The following is a 24,992-nucleotide window of genomic DNA, read 5'->3' on the forward strand; positions in this document are numbered from 1 at the left end:
CTTCTTTGTTTTCTCCTGGCTCCTGCCTGTTCGCTTTCTTGTGGCATGTCCTCCAGCCTGCTGCCCCGCCTTGGCCTTGTTACCTGCATTGTTACAGGATCAGCCTTGTTAACTCACGGGGCCTCTAGGAGGAAGGAGCGGGAGGTGTATGTGCCCAAAGGTGACACCAAATCAATGTTTGGAATTCAGGTGGCATGTTCCTGTTTCAGGAACACACAGTGTAGCCATGACAGAGAATCTGGATCGGAACCAGGTGCAGGTAGAGTGTCCGACAGGAATGTGCTCCCTTGGGTGCTGCTCTGGTTCAGAATTCACGGAGCACATTCAGCTTCGTCTTCAAAAACTGAGCTCAGTTTCTTTGGGATGAGGTAATCCGTCACTACGGGGTGCTGGGCAGTCTGGAATGTCCAAAAGGAAGGCCAGACCCAGGCCCTGTCCTCGGAAGGAGCAGTGATGACTCACTGGTCACCTTGTACTTTCCCAAAGTTTTCTTTCACATCAGTTTTCATGCCCAAACCTCTTAATACTCCTTGAAGTAATGAGGGCCGGTGACATCCTGCATCACAGACAAGGACAGTGGCTCTCAGAGAGGACAGATGACTGAATCCCAGGGGTGGAGCCAAGGCTCATTTCCGCTCGATATCACATTGTCTTCCTAGGAGCTTTACCTTCCAGATGAGAAACACCCAATTATTAAATACATGTTTTCTATTTTGTGGCATTGGTAAATAGATTTCAAAAGCATCCAACACCATTTGGGGCTGGCTCAAGACCCAGGAAGAATGTATGAAGCGGGCCAGGAAATGGCACTTTATCCGCTGTTCTAGGTTGGGGGCTGGCTGCTGGCTTAGGATTCCACAGAAAGGACACGCTGTGAGAGGTGGCACCTAGGCCCAGGCTAGGTAGCTTGTCCAGTCTCTGTGATATCCTAGCAGTTCAGGTGACTAAAGAACAGATTTCGAGCCAGTGTCCGGGCCCTTGCTGGGGTTCTGTCCATAGAGTCTGCTGTTAGGAGAGCGCGTGTTCATCACTGTGCACCTGTCTCTGCACCGTGGGATGTCTCCGGAGGACTTGGCTTTGAAGTACCTTGATCTGCTCTGTACTTTGTATCTATTGCTGCATGGTGGTGTGTTTACCTTTGGAAGCTCTGCAGTCCACAAGATTACACCCTTTTAATTAGCCGTTAGACTTTAGGTTGTAGGACATCAGATTTATTTAAATTTGAGGTAATTTTTGGAAAACATCTTGGCATAATGGAGAGAATAGTACCTTAGCAAATAGCCAGAGTTGGTGTGAAATGCTCGTCTCTACCATTCATTACTTGGATGGTCATGGGTAAATTATAGTACCTCCCTGAGCGTCAGTTTTCTCTACTATAAGATACAGAAAAAAGTTACGATAATTATTAGGTAATAATAATGGCAACACTACTAAATATATTATTATTTGCTCTGTCCTTAGCACTCAGTATATGGATCACATAGTGTTTGAGGCCTCTGTATGTATTTGACTCTCCCCACAACTCTTGATATAGGTTCCATTTACAGATAAGGCAGCTGTGGCACAGAGAGGGTAGGTAACTTGCCCACTGTTGCCCAGTTAGTAAGTAATGGATCTAGGATTGAAACCTAGGCAGCCTGACTCTGGAGCCTGTATTCCTTACTCTGATTCTAACCTGCCTTGCAGAGTTGTGAAGGTTAATGTGACAACGTCTGGAACAGTAGCTAGAACAAAGTCTGCTTCCTGCCCCTTTCTGTTGCTAAGCTGAGGCTTTAGACCTCTGACTATGGTAGTTAGGGAACTCGGCTGAACTCCTGGCTGAGGGATCTGAATACAGGGTGAGGCAGAGAAAGGTGCAGTCACCTTTTCACCAAGAAGTCCAAGGGCTGTGGGCAGGTCACTCCAGCAGAGTGATTTATGCTTATAAACGTAGTGGGGGTCCTTCAGCTTCTTCCCTTCTGCAGGGGAAATAATTGCTCTTTTACTTTTGCCCAGAATCACAAATCATGACATACTCTGACCTGATCAATGTAGCTTGTTTTTACTCTCTCCAGCTGAGCCACACATCGGCTGTGTCAGAGTAAGCTGATCTGAATTGGGGGCTTCAATGGCTGAGATGAATCGGTCAAGATAAGGGTAGGGGGAACAGTGCCCAACAGGGAAACATGTTGAAAACTGGAGACAGGGGTTGGGGGTTGAAGATGGTATTACTTCCACTCACATTTTATTCCAGGCTGTAGCCCTGCTGATGGATAGGGACAACTGGGCCGGTGAGCCTGGAGACGCTGGACTCTGCCTGTTTTTGCATGCTCTCCGTACATACTCTCTGCCCCTTGCTCCAGAGGGTGGGGAAATCATTTATAAGATCTTCTATCTGTTGATTTGAGAATGCAAACTGTTCTTCAGAAAGTTCTTTAAACTTTTCAGTACAACGTTAAGGTTTACTTGTTAACGTGGTATGTACACATACACACGCACACAAGCCAGTGCCCAGAGTGGGTTAGAGTTTATGGACTTTCTTTCACTTAAAGGACATGTTTTAGACTGAAGGCCGTGATGGAAATGGGAAATTGCAAAATAGAGATGATTTGCTTTTTCACCTCAGGAATTTAAAAACCGCAGTGGTGTGTGCTTTTCTTTTATAGGTTTGTCTACAGATTCTGAGCATCCGGAGTTGACTCTCTGAATCTGAGCATTCTCTGCTGTCCTTTCACCCTTTGAAGAAATGTCTGTCACTTATGATGATTCCGTTGGAGTAGAAGTGTCCAGTGATAGCTTCTGGGAGGTAATGTTCATGCTTGTCTCTTACTGAATGCAATGATCAGGCTGATGGTGTCTGGCACGCCTTTTGATTCTTTTGGTGGGGATGGGAGAGTGAAACAAACATTCTTTTTTTTTTTTTTTTTTTTATAGACAGAGTCTCACTTTATCGCCCTTGGTAGAGTGCCATGGTGTCACAGCTCACAGCAACCTCCAAATCCTGGGCTTAGACAATTCTCTTGCCTCAGCCTCCCGAGTAGCTGGGACTACAGGCACCTGCCACAATGCCTGGCTATTTTTTGTGGCAATTTGGCCGGGGCCGGGTTTGAACCTACTACCCTCAGTATATAGGGCTGACGCCCTACCCACTGAGCCACCCGAAACAAACATTCTTGAAAACCAGCTAGGGATTTGCAGTCAGAAAAGACATGGATGCTTGTCTTTAGCCTGTCCAGGGAAACCATTTACCCTGGTGGTTATTTTCCAGCTATTTACCCTGCTGGAAAATAGAAAAATTTGACACTTAAAGAGGTAGGGGTATTTATGAAAGGTCTTGGGATCTGTCCATTCTCAGATCTTCCTTTTGTGTTTAGCCGTGGTGTGACTGGGAATGACATTTGCTAATTATTGGACTTAACCTTTGAGGCATTTTTTTTTTCAAGTTTTATACAGAAACACACATGGCTATGATGTGAGATTGTGCTGGACAACACAGGCAAGTGGCCAGAGGGCCGAACAAATTGCCTTCAAGCTTGTGAGAGCGTCTGCCTGCCCGTGAGGAGCTCCCTTCCTGATTAGGTCATTTTATGAGTTTTTTTGGAAGTCATTCTTCCTGACCCCCACTTTTCCTGCCTGCTAGTTAAAGGAAAGTCAATTTTTTTTTTTTTTTTTTTTTTAGAGACAGAGTCTCACTGTACCGCCCTCGGGTAGAGTGCCGTGGCGTCACACGGCTCACAGCAACCTGTAACTCTTGGGCTTACGCGATTCTCTTGCCTCAGCCTCCCGAGCAGCTGGGACTACAGGTGCCCGCCACAACGCCCGGCTATTTTTTTGTTGCAGTTTGGCCGGGGCTGGGTTTGAACCTGCCACCCTCGGCATATGGGGCCGGCGCCCTACTCACTGAGCCACAGGCGCCGCCAGGAAAGTCAATTTTTGTTCATATTTTGTCCCCACGGCAAAAGCCCTGGAGCTTTCCTGGCAGCTGGGGGCTTTTGGGGGAGAGGCTTTGCAGTTAAAGAGATCTGGGCTCTGAGCCCAGCTGTGCCATTACTTGCTGTATGACCTTGGTGTGTGCTCGGCTGGTCTGAGTCTCTCAGCTTCCAGGGGAGACTGCCAGGAAGAGATCAGAACATAGATATCAGCACCTTGTGGGGACTTTCCTGACACAGGAGACCCAGTGGTGGGACAAGAGGAGAAGGGGGCCCTGGTGTTTGCAGGGGCTAGCATGAAGTAGTATTATTAGGTTTAATAGAAACCTAAAGTAAGTAGGTGTTTAATTTTGGCTGAAATCAAACTCTATTCAATATTATCATCTGATACAGACAAATGATCACAAGTGCCCAAGGTTTGAAAAAGAAGTATGGACAAGGAGCTCAAAATTCTATCAACACTTTTCTTTCCTCTGTATTGGGCAAAAAGGTCATCGCTGACTTTTAGCTGAATACATCATGTCATTAAAAGTATGTATTTATTAAGCACCTGCTATGTGCTAGGCCCTGTGTGGGGACATCAAGGAATGGGACTGAGTCCCTGCCCTCAAGGACCTGGTTTTTGGAGTAGCAGAAGTAAATGGAAAAGCACAGGGCATGCAGGCAGTCTGCGCTGCCGCCCCTCGGCTGGTGGAGCTCTCCTGGGGTGTGTCCAGCTCAGATTCCAGGAGCTAGAGAGCCCATCAGCCCAGGAAACATTCCACTTAAGGCAACAAGAGCAGTAGCAGCAGGGACAGTTAGATGTGTTGCTGGCCACTCTGCGGGGGCTGGGGGCTGCTGCCCGGTGCCTCTCATGGTGTGTGCGGACGGTGGGGGTGAAACTAGAGGAAGCTGTATCAGCATTAGCAGTTACAGGACGCGGTTGGAGGTGCCCTGGGACAGTGCTGGAATTCAGGACTGCCCATCTGCCTCCACCTCCAGGTACAGGTTCACAGGAAGCCGGGCCCCACTTGCTGGCCCTCAGAAAGTCTGTGGCCTGAAGGATCTGTGGAGGGGGTGGCAGTGCTTGCCTTCCTGTGCACTCTTGTGATGCCAGCCTCGAGAAGTGCAGTCCTCGTGCTTAACCCTGACCTGAAACTACAGGTGGAGACCCTTAGAGGTGTGGGGAGTCTGTTTTGTAACTGCAGTGATGTTGCTGGGTGGTATTAATCAGTGCCTGCCCTGAGCTCATTGGTGATGCCGGCAGGATGAGGGCACTGGGAAGTGAGTGACAGGCCAAGGGAAACGACCAGGACAGAGGAAGACGTTGCTCTGGAGCCAGGGGGCCTGGGTTTCACTGCTGGCCTCACCACTTACTGTCCATATATGGCTTTGGGAAATTTACTAATTTTTATTTGCCTCAATTTCCCCATCTGTGACATGGAGGTCATAATGGCACCCACATCCCAGTGCTGTCTTGAGGGTTAATGGAATGACGTGTGCAAGTGGTGCAGGGCGTCAGGACCGGGCTGGCTGGGACACTGTCCTCCTGTCGTGGGAGGAGGTCATCAGCTCACAGTCTACAGTCTTGTTGCGCAGTCCTTTGCCAGTGCTGTTTTAATTACCTACTTGGTGGCAGAAAGTGCTAGGAATTTTAATGGCTAAATATAGTGCTAGTACAGCTGTCTGCAGCTGCTCGTTAAAAAAAAATTTAGATGAACATTGCCATTGTATGTTGTGAGCGTATATTAAATCAAATAGCTCTAACAAGTTCAGTCATAGATTTAAGCTCTAATGCTCCCTGTTAAATTCTCAGCTGCGGTAATGTCAGTAGATAAGAACGTCTCCTTTTGCCCAAAGAATGCTCAGGCAGGCACTGCTCAGCTTGCACTGCCGCCCCTGAGGTTGCCCTTCAGCTTACATCAACTCCGTCAACTCCGCAGTGCCATGGTCCTCCCCTTCCTCCTCCTCCCCTCCCTTTTCTTCCCCCTCCATCCTCCCTTCCCCCTCCCTTCTCCTCCCCTTCCCCTTTCCTCGCCTTCTTCCCCCTCCTTCCCTCCCTCCTCCTCCTCCTCTGTGATGGGTGTTTGCTGAATGGAGGAGCATTGGCTCAGTGAGCTGGCCCTGCTCGTACCTGAGGGATGTAGGTACACCCTGCCAGCTACATGCCTCTCCTGGCAGCTGGCAGGTTCCTCTGCCCCATGGAAGATGACGTTTCCCAAAGAAACCCTTGTGATCTCAAAGTGGAAAAGTGTCTAATTTTATTCCTTTCTGGTAAAGGTACTGTCTGGTGTAGGTCCTTCCAGAACCATCTTCTGCATGCTGGCTGTGTGCCTGTACATAGTGGGGGTGGGCATGGGCATTTGGCTATGACATTTGTGGGGACAGACTCTAGGCACTGTAGGATTTGCTGGGGCTCTCAGAAGGTGGCATGGGGGACAAGGGGCAGTGGTACCTACTGGATGCTGGAGAATGAGGGAGCAAGTTCAGATCTGTGGGAGGAGGGGTTACCCACAGGAACGTCCACACTGGAGAGAGGTATTCAGAGCATTTTTGGAGGGAGTTCTCCCTGAATTGCCCAACACTGTAGTAAGAGATTTAGGGAAAAAGGGGAGGAAGCAGGGAGGGAGATCTGATTCCCATAGCGAAGGTGCTTGTAACAAAGCTGGGAGGAGAAAGGACAGTGGCCTTTCTGGAGTAGGACAGCAGCAGGGGCCACCCTCCACTCTGCCACTCAGTGACATGGTCTGCTAGGCAGTCAGCAGTGGAGACCTGTGCATGGGCAGGGCTGAGCCTTGAGCTGGGCATGGAGATAGGGGAAGCATCCAGGCTGGAGCAAAGCCTGCAGGGCAGAGTGAGCGTGGTCTTGCACATTTGCACAGTGCCAAAGACCTTGACCTCTTTGGAGCCAAGGGCCAGTTTTAGAACAAGATGGCAGGTCCAGAGGGATTAGGATGGTTAGGGCTAGGGCAGGGCTTTTCTCTAAGCAGGTTGCTCCCTCAGCAAGTCAGCACCTGGCACATCCTGCCCCCCAGGTGTCCTGTGGGGTGGGGGACAGCTTGGTTACTTGTGGTGTGTCTTCCAGGCTTGCTCTGGGAGCTCATGAGCCCTGCTTCTCTCGGCCTTCTCTTTGGCTCTGGGTACAGAGGCACAGAGAGCCTGCTGTGGGCCATGCAGCTTTTTGAGTGTCACCAGTGCCTCCCTCTGCCCTTGGCAGGCTCTGGGAACATAATGGCAGTCTGTCCCCAGCAGGGCTGAGAGCCACTGCCTGCATCTCTGAGGCTTCCTTGTGGGCCCGGCCTGGGGTAAAGGGGCAGACTTGGCTTATTTTAGGAGCTGCACCCTAAGTCTACCTCGTCAAAAGTTCCCCTAGGCAGGATTTCTGCTCAGCCATGGCTTTCTGCACACTTAGATCTCAGATGCCCTGGGTGAACCCAGGCTGTGTCTGACCTGTCTACACTGTGTCATGGGCATAAAGAGCCTTTGAGGAGAAGAATATTGGGGTGGGTGGGTGAGGAGGATATATATCTTTCTATGAAATGTTCGGGAATGTTAGCCCTAGAGAGAACTGGCCTGAGACTTTTAGTATTTGCCCTACCCTTCAGGAAAGGCTTCCTGTCAGGTGTTTTTACCTTGCTCTGAGCCAGACTGGTTCCCCCCAAACTTGAGCAATGCAGAGACAGCACATCATGTGAGAAGCACATACATCATCGTTCTGTCTATAAACCACCATGTGGGATGGTACGTGCCCTTTCCCATCCTTTTAGACCAATTCTGTAGGTATTACGTTGCCACTGCCCTGTGTTCATGGGTTCTGCAAAGATTAATTTGGCTTTTGCATGGCCTGGACTCAGCACAGCCTTAGGGCTCCCAGAGCTAGCCTGGTGATAAGCAGTGAGGAGGCCACAGGGTGGTGCAGTGGGCAGAGTGGATGTAAATGCCACCACGTGCTCAGTGGCAGAGCCCGTGCCATGTCCTCCCCTGCTGCCCTCCACACATGCTGACCTGGATGGACTTTTATGTGCAGTGGCCAGGCTTGGCTACCCTGACCCTCACGACTTTTCAGAATTATGGTTTACAAAATGGGTGGTTTTTCTGGTTCTGAATAAAGAGTCAGAGCCATGGTTGGATGTTTGTGAATAGGCAGAAGTCAACATTAGGTGTTGACTTTGACACTAAGATTAGGGGAGAAGACAGTCTTGACAGCCTAGTCTCTGCCCCATAATGGGGTTTTTTTAGTAGTGGTTATGGGTCTGCACACGGCTACCCTTTCTTCTTCTTGGCCGTTCAGGCCGTACACATTGAGCACCTACCACGTGCCAGGCCTGGGCTTGGGGCTGGGCCACAGGTGAACCTGACGGAGACAGCCCCTGTCCTCATGGAGCTCATAGTCCAGCAGCAGTCTTAGTCACACGAGTGACCGCAGTTTCCCCTTGAAGGCTTTCGGCACTCGGCCATGTCTGTCCTCGGCTGCCGTCCCACAGCTTGGCGGGAGCAGGGCAGCCCTGCTCAGCTTGTGTTGTCAGTTCCTGGCACCACGTGTGGCACATGTCAGGGACTTACCTTCTTGAAAGGTGTGGGGGTAGATGTGACTTACGTACTTGAAAGGTGTGAGTAGAATTTACTGAGGGTCTCACAGAGCTGTCCTGCTGGTGGGCCCTGTGTGTCCCTTAGAGGTTCCTGGTCTCCGGCAGTTGTACAGAATCAGCCTGGCTGCAGCAGGTAGATGCTGGGCCAACAGACGGCTGCTGTGCAGGGCGAGCTGGCAGGCTTTCCCCATCCACCTAGGAAGACTAGGGACCCAGCTGGGTGGCCATGGAATTTGTCATTTTGGTTTTAGCTCATGTCCTTGATGACACTGTTTGCAGCGTTGCCGTCAGCCTGTGTACTCATCACTGATGCTGGGGGATCAACTTAGGCTTCTAGTGAGGAATAAGAACGCAGAATTCAAGGTGCACTATGTAGGCTGGGCTTTGTAAATGGTGCCAGCCTGCCACTCTTCTGTGATGGGCTGCCTAGCACCAGCCACACTGCGTGCTAGTGCAGTGAGCTTGCCCCACCCAGTGTCTTGCCTACAGGCACCTGTGTGGCAGGCCCAGGACCCCAGTGACTCTGAGCCCGAGTGGTCTCTGCAGTATCAACTCTGTCCACACTGTCTCCACAGCCACAGCCCCATGGGTGAACACTGCAGGTGGAGATGGGAGAGGTGGGCGGGCCACAGGTCACCTTTCATTTTGTCGGTGCAGAGACACATGTTCCCTGTCTATTCAGTAACAAATCTAATTACAGTTTTAGCAGGAGGTGTCTGTAGTGCCCAAATTAGGCTGTGGGGGCTTAGCTGGTGGGGACGTTTTGAACAAGCATCTGTTTACGCTGAGCATAGTGGGGCTGGAGCTGAGGTGGCAGAGTGTGGTGCTGGGGGTGTGGGGTGCCAGTGTAGAGGTGGACAGAGTGAGTGCAGGGGGTGGAGTGGGGAAGTACCAAGTGGGGAGGCCAGGGGCAGGGACTCAGTTTCTTGGAGGAATTGCTACTCCAGCTTCTCCCAGCTAGCCCTTTCCCCATGAGATCAAGGTCATCTGGCTTTGTACCTTAGGGGCTGACCCAATCTCTGATGTCTCTTGCACTGTCCCTGCCTCCCTTTACTGCCCTCAGAGTGTGCCTAAGGGTTTCAGCAAGCACTCACTTAGAGACCCAGGAAGGTGATGGGGCCATCCCAGGTGGAGGTGCCCTGACCGCCGCGCCTGTGTTCCTCCACCGCCACCCTGGGTGTGGGAGAGCATAAGCTGCAGCTGTGGACCAGCTCCTGTGGCTGGCTGGCACTGGCCAAAGTAAGTGAGTGAGTGTGCCTCTTCCCTGCGGGTCTCGGGCGATGGCATGCAGGGTGCAGTTGCCATGCATGTCAACACCATTCTGGGCATTCTGGGCCTTCCCCGACATCTGTGCAGCTCACACATGTGTACCGAGTACACGAAGCAGGTGAGCCTGGCCGTGGCCCGGAAGAGGCGTTTAGCTAAAAAATAGCCAAACAAACAGCACATCTTTCCTCTCTAAATTATTTATGTCTTCTGTCTCTAGAGTTGGTTTCCAATTCATCCAGTTTTTATTTTGTCATTTTAACCAATTCAGTGAAAGATTGGTAACTCAGTTCATCTTAAGGTTATTGACATTTGGGGTAGCTTTTTAACTTTCACCTTCGCAGGGCAGGGGCCCCATTTTTTTTTACCCTCCTCCTTGATGGACATCAGTCCCAGGAACAGAGGATGGGGCCATCACTGTTGGGGCAAGAACTGAAAACTGGGAGTTGGGACAGGAATGAGGACCCAGGATAGCACCGGAGTGTAGAGCTGGGTTGGAGTCAAGTTGGGAGCTCACAGATCACACTCGGGATAGTTTGGAAACTGAGGCAGTTGATAAAACAGCAGCAGCAGCAGGCCCAGGCAAGGACTGTGACTTCACCCTTTCAGGGCTCTGCAGGGCGAATGGCATCCCCCTGTTTTGTGTGGGGAGCTCCAGTGCGATTAGGTGCTGGCCAGGGCAGGTGGTTCAGGGGAGCATCAAGCTGAGCAGCTCCTGGGCCCTTTGTTCGAGGGTGAGGGTGCACTAGGAGCCTAGGTGGTGGGGAAGCTGGGAGGAACATTGGGACCAGGGGAAGTGGAGCCCTGCAGGGACGAGGATGCGGTGGGTGTAGTCTAGCATCTGAAAGCAAGGCACAGACTTGGCGGCCTAGCTAACCCTTACAATTTGGTGTTTTCAAGCAGACATGATAGATTTCACAGCTCTAAGATCGACAGTCACCCATTTGGCAAGGAAGACTCAACATAGGGATTGGAAGAGGTGGGAAGAAAGTTGCCTGAGGCTCTCCCTATGGGGGCACACCCGGCCCCCACAGAGCACATGGATACGAGCTAGGGATGCCTGGCACCCTCTCAGCCTACCTGGGACACGGTGGCTTAGCCACAAGCTGTGTAGGCTGCCAGTTTGTGCTCGTGCTGTTCCTTTATCAACATGACAGAGGCTCCAGGAGCTGTTGCTCTGCCTTCCTGGAGTTACCACCTGAGGACGCCGAGCTGAGTCTCTGTTCAGTGACTCACTGGGTTCACAGATGGATAAAGGCTCACAAGTTATTCCACGCTTGTGCCTCTGAGCAGTTTCTCAGTCCCCTCTTCTCCAGGTGGCGTTGTGGTCCCAGCTCCCAGCACCATTTGGGCTCTGACGAGATAATACGGGGCACTCTCTCCTTGCCTGACACAAGGGATGGAGACAAGCAAAGGCATGGTCATTGTCCATGAAACCCACTGTTAACACGTCTTGGTACATGATAGGCATGGAAGGAGTGTGAGCCCCGGTGGGAGGCTGCACAGAGGGGCACAGAGCACCACACTCATGCCGTGGGGGCTTCACTTCCTCTGGGCAGCCCTGACCACCCAGTGTGTTCTCAGAATTTGTCACTGTCTACAGTTGTGTTATTTTTCTGACCATAAGTTCCACGAGGGAAGGGCCCATCATTAAATATTTGCGAATAGCAAGAATATGCTGCCAGGCCCTCAGAAATGAAGAGTTATAAAATTCTTCCCTCTGCATGCTGGGGTGAGAGGGGTTCCAGGGCAAGGCCACGGTGCCAAGCTGACCAACAGAAGGGAAACTCCTGGTGGTCCTTCCCGGCAAGTCTGTGGAATCAAAGTCAAATGTTTTGTGCAAGGCTTATGAAGTATGCCAAGAAACTCCAGCATTTTCTTTGATTATGTTTTTTCAATTAGAAATCCTGGAATCGTGAAGGGCTTGTGGAGGTTATCTAATCCTCTCCCCCTTCCTCTCTGAATGGACAGGATGAAGGAATGGCCAGCAAGAGGTCAAAAAAGTAGCTGGGCTATAGTCACAGCTACTCAGGAGGCTGAAGCAAGAGAATCACTTCAGCCCAAGTGTTTGAGGTTGCTGCAAGCAATGATGCCATAGCATTCTACCAAGGGCGATAAAGAGAGATCTGTCTCAAAAAAAAGTCAGGTCTAGTTAAGTGATAGCCATGGCAGGCTGAGAGCACAGCTGGTTAGGGTTTCTTCCCAACTGCACCCCCCGTACTCCAGTGCATTTGGCTCTCACAAGCTTAGTTCTGACTGCCTGACAGCTAAAGAGCCAGAAACATTCAGAAAGGGACTTAGCTAAGGTCACGCTCTAGGGCAGAGCCAGATCTGTGCTGTCCTCTCATAAAAGCAGGCAGAAGGAAGAAGGCTTCCTTAGACAAGGCTGGGCACTCCATTGTATTTGAACAAGATGTTAAAGCTTACTTTGCCCATGTAGTTGCCATCTGCAAGACTGTAATTAAGCAATCCCCAAAAGAGTCATCTCTTATCTGTGCCTTCCAAGCTGAGAGAGAATGTGTCAGAGCTGCTTGGTGTACTTTATCAGATTTGAATAAAACATTTGACTTTGATTTCACAGACTTGCATGGAAAGACAGCGCTAGGAGGTTCTGTTGGTCAGCTTGGCACAGCCAGCTTGCCCTTGGACCTTTCCAGGCTGCAGAGGAAGAAGTTGTGGTGCTTGGGCCCTTGGGGCCACATTTTAAAGGGCATGATTGTTCTGAGGGTGAGATCAAGGTCAGATATGACAAATGTTCCTACTAGTTTACCAGTCTGGGGCTCCTGGGATGAGCCTCCTTGGCGTAGGACAGAGACAGGAGCGGGCCGTGCACTGGCAGCTGCGAGCTCTGCTGTGGAAGGCATACACATCGCCGGATGGGGCCTGCGAAGTCTCAGCTCTACAGCTGCTCTCCTCTCAGCCCCAGGGAGGCTCTGGCTCTTTCTGGCTGTGTAAGCATGAGTGACTGTATCTCTTTAAACCTCAGTTTCTTCTCTGTAAAATAAGGCCACTAGTAGTATCTCCCAGCTAGGATTGTCATAGGGTTGAGTGAGGTGACATGCGTAAAGCTGCCAGCACATTGTGACAGCAAGCCCCATTGTGATGCCGCTGCTGCTGAACAGCTGTGTGGCGCTGGGTGTCAGCAGACTTACAGTCCACTTGTGGGAAGCAAGGCTGATGTGCTCGAGTGGATTTCGAGACACACTGTGACTGAGAGGCATGGGGGCAGTGTTTGGAAGGGCCCGTGTGGCCCCTAGCCCGGCCGACCAGGAGGAGCTCTCTAGGGGGACTTGGTCTTCCCTGGCTTTGAGGGCAGAAGCTGCGGGAGACGGGGCCCCGGTACTGTGGTGCTTCGGCAGGGCCAGTAAGAGTACCCTCCACGGGGAAAGGGAGCTGTGCCCTAACAGACAGCTGAGGACTTGGCAGGTAGGGTGGGGACTCACTCATCAATATCCGCCCCTTCTCCTTTTCTCTCCTGCAGTTGCTGTCTAGGCCCTGCTACCACTTTCGCTGGCATCTGTTCTTGGGAACTTGGTATTCCTACTTCACACGCCATGCTACTCTGTTTGTGTTCAGAGTGCAGCTTGTGCACCTTGCCCTGCGCGTCTTTCCTACCTCCACGTTGCTCTGCCCTGGGACCCGAGGGAGCACTTCAGTGGCGATCTAAGTCTGGAGTGAAATGGCTGGTTTTCATAGGGCTCGTGCACACTTGATAGCTGAGTTACCTGGGTGTGTGCAGAAGCCTGCCACTCGCTTTCTACGTGCAGGAAGGGCACTGTCTGCCTCCCTCCACCCACACTTGGCCTTTCGTGCTCTCTAGTGGTGCTCGGGGTAGGGGGAACCTTGCTGTTCTGGGACGCATCCTTCTAAGTACCAACAAGTGGGAGAGTCTCTGCAAGGCTGTACCTTCCAGTGCTTCTGCTGTGCTCTGAAATTGCATGTTCTTGTCCTTTGCCCATCCTCCAGCCCAGCCCTTTTTCATTTTGTGTAAGATTTCCTAGGGTATTATGCAGATTTTAGATGTGTCTGATTGGGAGATAGGATTCACAGTCGGCTAACTGTCCATGTTGTTAGTTTCTAAACAGAAATCCTAACTTTTGGTGTAATAAAAATGTGTGAGTGTGTCCTTATAGCTTTTATTTTTGAAATTTTGTTTAAGGATCCCTCCACTAAGTCACAAAAGTATTCCTCTCCATTTTCTTCTAGTTTATGGTTTTACCGCTCACATTTTTAACTAATTTAATAATACATGAAGGAATGACAGGGTCTCACTGTGTCACCCCAGCTGGAGTGTAGTGATGGGATCGTAGTTCAAACTCACTGTGACCTCACACTCCTGGGACTATAGGTGTGTGCGACCACACCCAGCTAATTTTTTTGTTTTTGTAGAGACAAGGTCATGTTGCCTGGCTGGTCTCAAATCCTAGCTTCAAACATTCTTCCTGCCTCAGTCTCCCAGAGTGCTGTGATTACAGACATGAGCCCCCATGAGTGGTCCACCTCTCACATTTTTATTAAGTGCCTGTGTGTAGTAGACCCCTGTGGAAAGCAGTGCAGCAAGAGCAGTGGATTAGAAAATGATGTCCTGTGTCCTTCCACGTCTGTCACACAGGAAGTAGGCTGGCTGCAGGGAGAAGCAGTGGTGCCCTGCAGCCTGGCTAGGAGAGGGCACGGCAAAGGCCACTCCTTTGCTCTGTTGGCATCAAGTCAATACTTGAGACAGCCAGAACCTCGCTGGGGTTCCTGGGGGTGTCCAGAGTCCACTGGGATTCCTTATATGCTGAGGCCTGTGCTAGCAGGAAGGGGCAGAGCTCCCTTGGTGGCTCAGGGCCACTGCAGCATCCCGTGAGACAGCATGATCTTTGGTGTGGTCTTGCCTGGTTCCATTCTCACTTGGGCCACGGGCTTCACCCTGGGACTTTGGCTATAATTGGGTAATTTATCTTTGAGATAGGCTGGGCCTAATGGTCACCAACCAAAGAGGAGGGCATGAAGAATGAAGTGGAAAATCTATGCAAAGGGACCCTCAGTGGCCCAGGCAGTCCCCTCTGACCTGTTTAGCCCCCTGTTAACAACAGGCAGGGGCGGGACTGGGAGCTCACATCCCCTCCCCCACCCGGGGTCCCCGCAGTCTCTCTGGCCTGCCTCCCATCTCCTGCTTTCATTGCCTTTAGCCACTGTGTCCCACAGGAAGGAGTTGGCCAGAAAAGTAGGCTGTGAAGTCAGAGAAGCCCACATTCTCCCACATGCCCTTATGACAGGCATTTCCAGACTGTTGATACCCAGATGCCTGCAGGTGATCCAGGAACTGGTGTGACCTGTTTGAACAGTCCTGGGAGCTGGATGCCACATGCGGTGAAGACTGTCACCTGCCTGGGAGGTGCCTGGAAACCAGGGGATGGCATTACCTCTGTCGCCCCCATCTGCCACCTAGAGGACAGAGCAGCTCCTTTTTCTGGCCGGCTGCTCTCAGTCCCCACTGCTGCCCCGGTTTCAGGTGGCCACTCTCGTGCCTTCCCTCCCCCAACCCCCTGAACCCTGAGCATGGCACCTTTCAGCCCTCGTGGTTTCTCACCACCTGACCCCATCTCCAGCATCCCACATTCTGTGTTCCATCCTTAGGGGACTTCTCACAGTGCCCCAAGTTGGCCTTGCTGACACCCCTTCTTCCTTTTGTATCTGCTGTTCTGTGGGTGAGCCTGAACTGAGAGGGAATTAGGAACATGGTAGCTTAGAACTAGTTTAAAAATGAGTATTTTGTGAATGAATCAATTGATAGGTTTGGAAATCAGGCTACATCCTGGGCATCCTGGAAAAGGGGACAAATCATGGCAGTGGTTCTAGGGGGCTGTGGGAAGGGATGGACTTCAGGGGGACACAGAGCTTTGTGGGGAGAGGGAAATGTTGCGTGCCTTGGTATGGCGGTAGTAAATATCAGTATATGTTTGTCCAAAGTCATCTAAGTATAACTTTGTAAAGGGTGACTTTGCCTGTACATAAATTCTGTTTCAATTTACAATGACAGTCACCAGAGCACTGTTGCTAGGATGGCTGCAGGGCCTTGCCCTGACACTGGTGGTTCATGGGGATGGAAACTCATAGTGATTCCCTGTCATGAGCTCCCATCTAGCAGTTTCATTTACCAGAGGACAGCAGGGCTGATGTTGCTGGAGCATCTTGGTGCCTGCTGCCTGGCCCATTCTCTTCTCTCATTGTCCCTGTGCTCAGCTGGTCTGCCCCCTGTTTCCAGCAGTGGTCAGAAGGCCAGCACATGCTCCCCTGCCACCTCCAGGACCAACTGAGAGCTAGCTAATCATGCTAACCAAAATATTCTTCCTGTATTCAGATTTCAAGAGTTGTCATTTAAACAAGAACATCAGCTGTTGTGTGCTGATGAGTGGTGCCAGCGTGTAATCCAAGAAATAGATCTTTTTGTTTTCCTTAAATCTTTTCCCAAAGGTTTTGAAAATCCGAGAGACAAGCAAGTTTCTGAAGAGCCAAAATACATGTTTTGGTGGAGATTAGCAGTGTGATACTGCTGCTAGTGGAGAGATGAAAGCCAGTTCCACATTTTGCTTTCAAGGCAACTGTGGAGGCTAAATTGGGCTGTGGCTATCTTAGCTCCTGCTGCCACCAGCTCAGCGATACTAAGTTGTGTTTTGTTGGGTGGTTTTTTTTTTCATTCTACAAAATGACAGCAAGGCCATACTTTAAGGGGAGTGAGCGTATGATGTCACTTCCAAGAGGTTGTGAAAATGCCCACTTTTACCTTCGTATAAGGGGCTGTTAAAGTACAGACTTGAAGGTCAAGTTCAGCTCTGGTTTGATGAACTGCCAGCTACACCAGGGATGGGGAGGGGTCTGGGAAGGAATGAGCAGAGCGCTCTCTCCACATTCCAGCAGGCTTGCCTCCCCACCCTTCACTCATTTACCTGGTCCGGGGGATACGGAGATGCTTCCTAGTCACTGGTGTGTATATCCTGTTAGTAATAAGAATAGGGAAGCTTTTCAAACTGTGGGGTCAGGGGCGGAATGGACATGACCCCAAGTGAGTGTCTAGGCCTGCTTGGCACAGGGGCCACTTGTGCAGCAGCAAGGACAGACTGCCACAGTCTCAGGAAAGGCCTGGCAGGGGAGCTGCTTCCCAAAGCCCCTGCCTCACTGCTGGTTCTGTCTCCTAGGTCGGGAACTATAAGCGGACCGTGAAGCGGATCGACGATGGCCACCGCCTGTGCGGTGACCTCATGAACTGCCTGCACGAGCGGGCACGCATCGAGAAGGCATATGCGCAGCAGCTCACTGAGTGGGCCCGGCGCTGGCGGCAGCTTGTGGAGAAGGGTAGGAAGGCCCTGGCACAGGGCACCATGGGCCCAGAGGCAGCTACTCAGTAGCTAGAGGCGCTGGGCAAAGTGCTTACCTTCCCTGAGCCAGTTCCCTCCTGGGTCAGCAGGAATGTTTCCTGCAGTTCCGTGAAGGGCCATGGCTCATATGGGGGAGTATCACTGGCAGGCTTCTGCTCCAAGACCTATGGTCTCCTGTCCGTGGAAACATAAGACTACTCTGCAAAAGCAGCTGAGTCTCCTGTTCTTGCCCTTGTTGTCCACGGGACCCACTTAAGCTTGCCAGTTTGGTTTTTGTTTGTTTGTTTGTTTTTGCAGTTTTTGGCTGGGACCGGGGCCGGGTTTAAACCCGCCACTTCCGGTATATGGGGCCGACGTGCTACTCAGTGAGCCATAGGTGCCACCCCTAAGCTTGCCAGTTTTGATTCAGAGCTTGAGTGAAAGGCCTTGTTATTCAGATCTTAGTTTCTTTTTTTGTTGTTTTTGTTTTGAGGCAGTCTTACTCTGTTGCCCTGGGTAGAGTGCCTTTGGGTCACCATAGCTCACAACAATCCAAATTCTTGGGCTCAAGTGATCCACTTGCCTTAGCCTCCCATGTAGCTGGGACTACAGGCATTAGGTTAAAGGACTACAATCATTATGCCTGGCTAATTTTTTCTATTTTTAGTAGAGACAGGGTCTCACTCTTGTTCAGGCTGATCTCAAAACTACTGAGCTCAAGAGATCCACCTGCCTTGGCCTCCCAGAGTGCTAAGATTATAGGCATGAGCCACTGTGCCTGGCCAGCAAAGTGATTTAGAATGGTTAAAAGGAAAAGAATAAGCAAAGATATAAAAGCAAATACACAGAAAAGCAAAGCTGAGCCATAATCTTAATACCAGACAATGAAAATTTATGAGTAACATGCTAGGATTACAGGCACGAACCACTACGCCTGGCCTGATTTTGAATTTTAAAGGAAATAACTACAGATGTTGTATGGTAGAGATTTTCCTCCCTACCAAAAAGCTCAGCAGACTCTGCAACTTTACTATAGAACTCTATTGTGTGGAGAGGGCCTATGGTTAGAACATGCTTCCCGGCAAGCAGCATGGGGGAAACTTGACTGATCACAGGATCTCTCGGGACAGAGCAGATTAGCAAGAGTTTCTCAGGGTGTGTTTTGAGGTAGCTCTTCTACCGTGACTGCTATCCCCAGATAAGCCAAGCCACTGGAGGGGTCAGCCATGTCCAGCCTAGCTGTCTGTCCTTCTCTCACTGCTGACACAGTGGTGTCAGGGGGCCATAGCACTGTGCTTGGCACAGGGCAGGAGTCCAGATCGTGGATCCAGGGATAGGCCAGCTCCCTCAGCCCATGGTGGCTGCTACTATTTCATTGCCACTGCCCAAGCCCCTTCTTTCAGGACCCAGCCATCAGTGCCAGCTCACCTCTATTCAGAGCAGAGGTTTCCAAGCCACCCTCACTAGTGGAGGGTGGACAGCGAGGCAGGACAAGGGAGCAGGCTCAGGGGTTCAGAGGGGCTAAACTTCATGATCACTTTCTGCTGTCACAAGCCCTAGAAGTGTGTGTTCCCCTCCCCGTTCCCACTACCCTTCCTCACACCTTGTGTCCTTAGCCCACACAGGCCCTGCTTCCCGTGAGCCCCTGAGGATAACCAGGTCTTCTTCTTTTTCACTCTCAGCCCTGATATAGCTCCCTCTCCCTCTTGAGTCTCATGGCACCCCGCCCTAGCCCCTTAACAGAAGTGACAGCCAGATTAAGCCTTTCCTTCCTGAGCTTTGCGGACTGAGGACAGGGGTCAGGGGTGAGGCGATTCAACCCCCACCATCTCCTATGGAGTGTTTCCATCTGGGCTGGAGCAGGTCCCTATCTCCTTCTTCCTGGTCAGGGCTTCCCTTCTGCTGAGGAGATTGTCTTCCACTTCCACAAGCATTCTTGAGCTTGCCCAATGACAAAAGTCCCACAGAGAGAAAAAGCCCTAGGGCCAGTGAGTGGAGAGCCTGTACGGGAGCCTGGGGGGTGCCGAGCCCTGGGAGACGGGTCAGCTCACTTTAGAGGATCCCCACTTCTTTGGCCCCTTTAAGCAAAGTGAGATTTCTAAGATGCAGAAATTTGAGTTGTTTGTTTTGAGACAGAGCCTCAAGCCCTGAGTAGAATGCCATGGAGTCACAGGTCACAGCCACCTCCAACTCCTGGGCTTAAGCTATTCTCTTGCCTCAGCCTCCCGAGTAGCTGAGACTACAGGCGCCTACCACAGCGCATGGCTATTTTTTGGTTGTAGTTGTCATTGTTTGGCAGGCCCGGGCCGGATTCAAACCCGCTATCTCTGGTGTATGTGGCTAGCGCCTTAGCTGCTTGAGCTATAGGCGCTACCCAAGAAATTTGAGTTTTTAAAGAACTCAGTGGTTTAAAAAAAAAAAAAAGGACATGCATGTAGTCACCTAATTTTCCTAACAAAAGAGTAGCAGGGCAAATTCAGCCTCAGGAATGGGAAAGGCACAAGGCCACTGAGAGAAGCATCAGAAACAAGCTGGCTGGGCCTAAAGGCCTGCCTGAGCAGAGGACGTCCCCACTGCTGGCCGGTAGGAGTAAGCCTGGGCTCTCTCCCATGCCCAGGGCCACAGTACGGAACGGTGGAGAAGGCCTGGGTGGCCATGATGTCCGAGGCAGAGAAGGTGAGTGAGCTGCACCTCGAAGTGAAGGCCTCACTGATGAATGAGGACTTTGAGAAGATCAAGAATTGGCAGAAGGAAGCCTTTCACAAGCAGATGATGGGGGGCTTTAAGGAGACCAAGGAGGCCGAGGATGGCTTTCGCAAGGCGCAGAAGCCCTGGGCCAAGAAGCTGAAAGAGGTATGTCTATCTCGCAGGCTGCTTCCCTGCCTGTCCTCTCTGATCTGGCCCCCCACCAGCAGGAGGCCACAGCTGGTGGTGAAAGCCACTGCTCAGGCCAGAAGCCCCTGGTGGCTGATGTTCACCCAGGTTTAAGACAGTGTTAATTTAATCCTTGCCGTCCCATTTTACAGACTTGGCAACTGAGCATCAGAACCAGACATTGGTGGTAGCTCTTAACTAACAATACCTTCCCCACCCCTGGGGAAGTGTCTAATGGAGAGACTTAAAGGTCCCTTTGGACTAGGAGAAAGGATTAATTAAAATTTTTTCTCTCTCATGTGCGTTTTCCCTCAGATTTGCAAATGATACTCATATCCCTTTTTCTGAAAGTAGCAACCAAAGCCAGTGAGTCTTGGGGCCATAGCTCAGCTCTGCCCTTGGCAGGTGCACCTCCCTGCCTGCAGCCCGAGCCAGGCCCTTTCTGAGATGGGCAGAAAGGAGATGTGCTGCTTTGCAGCTGGCTTCTCTCAGGAGCTGCACTGTTTTCCTCTCCTCAGAGCATCCAGAGCCCTCCTCTGTCTTTGGGCTGTAACAAGCACTTCTTTTTGTCTTGGCTTTTCTCAAATCTTTTCTCTCTGCCTTCTCATCCTGGCCCTACTTGTATGAAACTAACTCCCCCTCACCCTGCATCCCCACAAAGCCATTGCTGCGAACTCCTCCTTTCTTCTAGAATGAAATCTGTGGCTTTGGCTTAAATAAAGAAGGGTGTTGAATCACTGTGCACATCTGAGTGTGTGAGTGTAAAGTAGCCAAAGCATGGGGCATGTGGCTGTCACCTTGACGTCTCAGCTAAGCCCCTTCACTGCTGTGAGATTTCTTCTTTGGAACTTTCTTTGCATTTGCTGTTGCAGCTGTGGGCGTGCTCCCCTAGATAGCCACCCCTTCTCATTTGTGCCCCATGTCACCTCAGTTGGCATCTCCAGTCATTCTACATAAAATTCTGTCACCCACCCCTGGTGCTCCTTGCTTTATTGTCAGCACTTAGCACCTTCTCACTGACTTTGGCATTTGATTTGTCCTGAATGGAAACTTTAGGAAGGCCCGGGTTCTTTTGTCCTGTGCTGCATCCTTGGTGCCCAGAACCACACATGGCACAAAGCAGGCGCTCGGTAAATATTTGTGGGCTGCACTCGTGTGTTAGGGCTAGTTGACACTGTTGTGACTGTGCCACTTTGTACCTGTTTCCCTCTCCTCTCGGTAACACAAGCATCCCCTCTGTGAGGACTCACAGTGGTGCAGAACTCAGGAACTCACTCTCCCTGCAGATGGAGGCAGCAAAGAAAGCCTACCATGCAGCATGCAAAGAGGAGAAGCTGGCCATCTCCCGGGAGGCCAACAGCAAAGTGGACCCCTCCCTCAACCCAGAACAGCTCAAGAAATTACAAGACAAAGTAGAAAAGTGCAAGCAAGACGTTCTCAAGGTAAACCGCACACTATTTTTACATGTTGAGCGTCAGCATGTTACTTGTTCATGCGTCTGGCACATAGAAAGCCTTTTGTAACTGCTTAGTTGGGTGGGTGGACAGAGGGATAAATTTCCGTGAAACACATCCCTACCCTCAAGAAGGTCACACAGGTGAGCACCTCAGCACCTTACTTTACTGTAACCATTGCACCTGCCTTAGATGAGGGGCAGAGTGGGTGCTGGGCAGGCGGGGGAATGTACAGTTGCTCATGCTCAGGGATACAGGATGGCTGGGATTGCTGGGGGCAGGAGCGGAGGGAGGATAGCTTGTGCTGGAAATGGAGGAGTGAAGGAGCAAGGTCAACCTGAGGACTGATGCATGGGCTGGTGTGGAGGGTTATGAGGACGACCAAGTTTCCAGTGGCCTAGGCTGCCAGGCTAAGAAGAAACTTAGATGCTCCTGACGGGACCACTGAGGAGGGCGTGGGGCTCAGGGAGGGAAGGGCAGAGTGATGTAGAAGGATTACTCTGCTTGTGTGGAGAGGGCTGGCTGGGGGCAGAGACCTGGTGGAGTGGATGAGGGTGGGTGGGTGGGAGAACTTGTCTGGAAAAGGTTGGAAACTGCCCTGTGGCCTCATCAGTGACAGGCCCCAAAGAGCAAGGCAGAGGCCAAGGGCACAGGGCCAGGCTGGGGCCCCAGAGAGTGGCCTCTCAAAGTTGGGGAGGCTTTAAGAAGGGACTCTACAGAGTATGAAGAGGAGTTTCCCAGAGCATGAGTCAGAGAAGGATACCTAGCGGTTGAGCAGGGTAGGCAGAGACCAGGGTCCCAGGCAGGGGCAGAGAAAGTGCTCTAGAGGCCTGCAGTGGCTCTGCACCAATTGTCAGGGACAGTTATAGCACAGTGTTCCGGTGGAACCCATGACCACCCCCCTCATTCCTCAGGGTGGTCTCCCCCTGCCATCCCTTACTTCACCCCGGCAGGCCACCAACTAACAGAAAATCAGACTGCACTGGTGAGGGGAGGGGCATCTGCAGATGTGAGGTCACGGACCTGTCAGATGCACATGCTTGCTCGGTCAGGTGTGAGGGCTTCATGCATGTTCAGCCTGTCTCCAGACACGGTAGAGATGAGCCATATATTTTCTTTCTTGTAAAACTGTTTTTGGGACAGTCTGCGAAGAAACACAGCTGTGCAGAGGGAGGGAAAGTAGGCTGGAGGACAAGGGAGTGGGACTTTCTGGAATGATCCTGGCACCTAGATATCAGAGCAATGGGAAGGAGAAATAAGGACAGCGAGGCTCCGAGAGAACGAGAGTGAGTGCCAGCCCTGAACTTGTTGAGGTGACTCACAAAGCCACCACGGCCATGGGCCAGGTCCAGGGCTCTAGGGTGACCTAGCACAGCCCCTCCCCACAGGGAGAGAGGACAAGAGTATGTAGCAGGCTTGGTTCCGGGCACACTGATCTTCAGGGTGACGGTCCCTTCACCTGCATCTACCTGTTTGGACCTTGATCCCATGAAGAGGCAGGACAGATGCCAGCAGATTGGTTTGCCTTGCAGAAGTGGAGGGACTGGGGCTCAAGCTTGAAGTCTCTCAGACTCCAGGGCTCCAGCTCCTGCTCCTTGGGTTTGGAGTCTGGAGAGCCCTGAGAAGCGCTGGGGGAGGGTGGGGCGAGCTGAGGGTCGAGTGGAGATGAATGTCGTCTTGTGCCTGGGTTTTCATTTAGACCAAAGAGAAGTATGAGAAGTCCCTGAAGGAGCTGGACCAGGGCACGCCCCAGTACATGGAGAACATGGAGCAGGTATTTGAACAGTGCCAGCAGTTTGAGGAGAAGCGCCTGCGCTTCTTTCGGGAGGTTCTGCTGGACGTTCAGAAGCACCTAGACCTGTCCAATGTGCCCAGGTAAGTTTCCTTTGAGCTGAAAAATGTATCTCAATGAAGTTGGTGCAGAGCTGTTGTGCTCAAGCTTGGATGGCAACGTGAATCAGAAAATCCTCTCATAGCTATTTGGTTCTCCTGCTTTTCTGTGGTCTTGGTGCCTAAGGAGGGCTCTTTTGCTGGGCCCGTCTGCAGCTGCGGGCATTGTCAACCTGTGCAGTGTCCTGCTGCTTGGCAGCGGGGTGGCCTGGCCAGACCAGCCTACCTCTCTACTGGTTCCATTCATGGGTCTGGGCAGCAAGGAGGACGTCCATCTGGGGCTGCAGCTGGGTCCAGTGCTTCTAGGCTGGGTGTGCCCTGCCCCAGGATGGTCTTTCTCAGAGGCCCTCCCCATCCAGAGCAGTCCGTTGTCAGCTCAGCCCTGACCTGTTGGTGGCTCCAGGCCCTGGGCAGCACAGACCCTCCCAGACTTGGTTCTCAGTCATGATACTTCTGTGCTTTCCTCATCTTTGATCCCATGACACCTGTGCATAGGTGCAGGCTACCCAAGGAGGGTGTAGATGTCTGTTATCCCGCCAGCAGAGCCATTTAGAAGTGACTCTGGTCAAGGCTTATCATTAATAGGAAATTGCATCCGTTTGTTGCCTTCTGTATAAGAACAATCAACAGTATAGCTACTCTGTCATCATTCGGTTCATTTTTATTACAGTCTTGTAAAGTAGGTGGCACTGTCCCCATCTTATAGATGAGGAAACAGGTTGGGTGAGGTTAAATGACTTGCCCCAGGCCATACAGCTGGCAAGGGGCAGGGTTGGTTGGTCTGCACCGGCCCTTCTGTGTGTAATTCCATTGACACGTGGCCATCTTCCCTTGCTGTGTGTCTGACTCTGGGCCCGTTTCCCCTTTTTATAAGGACACCAGTCATACTGGGTTAGAGCCCACCATAATGACTTCATTTTAACTCGATTACACCTTAAGGACCCTATTTTCCAATAAGGCACTGGAGTTGGGCCTCTAGCCCATCTTCTGTGGATAATACAACACAGCCCCTCACAGAGGGCACTGTGTCCACTCAGCAGAGGAGGAAACTAAGGCCCATGGGAGGTGGTGCCTTGCTGGCCATGCAGATTCAAGTGAGGGTATCAGCTCCAGCAGTCATGTGTCCCCTGCCTGTCTTGGTGACAAGTGTCCTGCATTGGCACATCCACATGATAAACCCTCCAGCTCTGACAGAGATGAGGGATGGGGGTGCTTCCTGACATAATCGGCTAGCCTTACGTCTGGGCCTGATTATGTGGGACCACACAGAGTGGTGTCACGGGGCCCACGCCCAGTGCTTTTGCACTGTCTGATGCAGAGCATAGCCCCTTTGTTGCTACCTGGTTTGATTTAAAGCTCATTTGTCAGATCTCCATGCTGCAGGGGTTGTCTGTCTCCATCTGTGCATGCAACAGCAGGTGATCTTCTGCCTGAGCCAGGGAAGGGGTGTCCCTGATCTGTGTCTGAGACATTGATGCTAGTGTGGGCTGTAGCACCCACAGGGTCTGCTGTGCCTGGCCCCTGCCTTCCTAAGAGCCACGCTTCTCTCCCCTGGTTTAGCTACAAAACCATCTACCGCGACCTGGAGCAGAACATCAAGGCAGCTGACGCAGTGGAGGATCTGAGGTGGTTCAGAGCCAATCACGGGCCAGGCATGGCCATGAACTGGCCGCAGTTTGAGGTAAAAGGAGG

The 24,992-nt window shown here is 51.5% G+C and overlaps 1 protein-coding gene across 8 annotated transcripts in view; it reads left to right on the forward strand.

Moving 5' to 3' along the window:
• Positions 1-24,992, forward strand: part of PACSIN2 (protein kinase C and casein kinase substrate in neurons 2) — a 134,771-nt gene that overhangs the window by 98,789 nt on the left and 10,990 nt on the right. For 5 of the 8 annotated variants that reach the window (XM_053586286.1, XM_053586291.1, XM_053586290.1 and 2 more), the window contains 6 exons: positions 2,646-2,785; positions 16,924-17,080; positions 19,700-19,935; positions 21,243-21,398; positions 23,110-23,285; positions 24,861-24,981. In XM_053586286.1, coding sequence (XP_053442261.1) covers positions 2,726-2,785; positions 16,924-17,080; positions 19,700-19,935; positions 21,243-21,398; positions 23,110-23,285; positions 24,861-24,981 — 906 coding nt within the window. In that variant the 5' untranslated portion in view covers positions 2,646-2,725. Of the gene's footprint in view, positions 1-2,622; positions 2,786-2,887; positions 3,559-16,923; positions 17,081-19,699; positions 19,936-21,242; positions 21,399-23,109; positions 23,286-24,860; positions 24,982-24,992 lie in introns of those variants that run through there. The other 3 variants (XM_053586289.1, XM_053586293.1, XM_053586294.1) reach the window with 3 other exon arrangements.

The sequence above is a fragment of the Nycticebus coucang genome, chromosome 3, assembly GCF_027406575.1.
Source record: "Nycticebus coucang isolate mNycCou1 chromosome 3, mNycCou1.pri, whole genome shotgun sequence".
In the NCBI taxonomy this organism is placed as follows: Eukaryota; Metazoa; Chordata; class Mammalia; order Primates; family Lorisidae; genus Nycticebus; species Nycticebus coucang.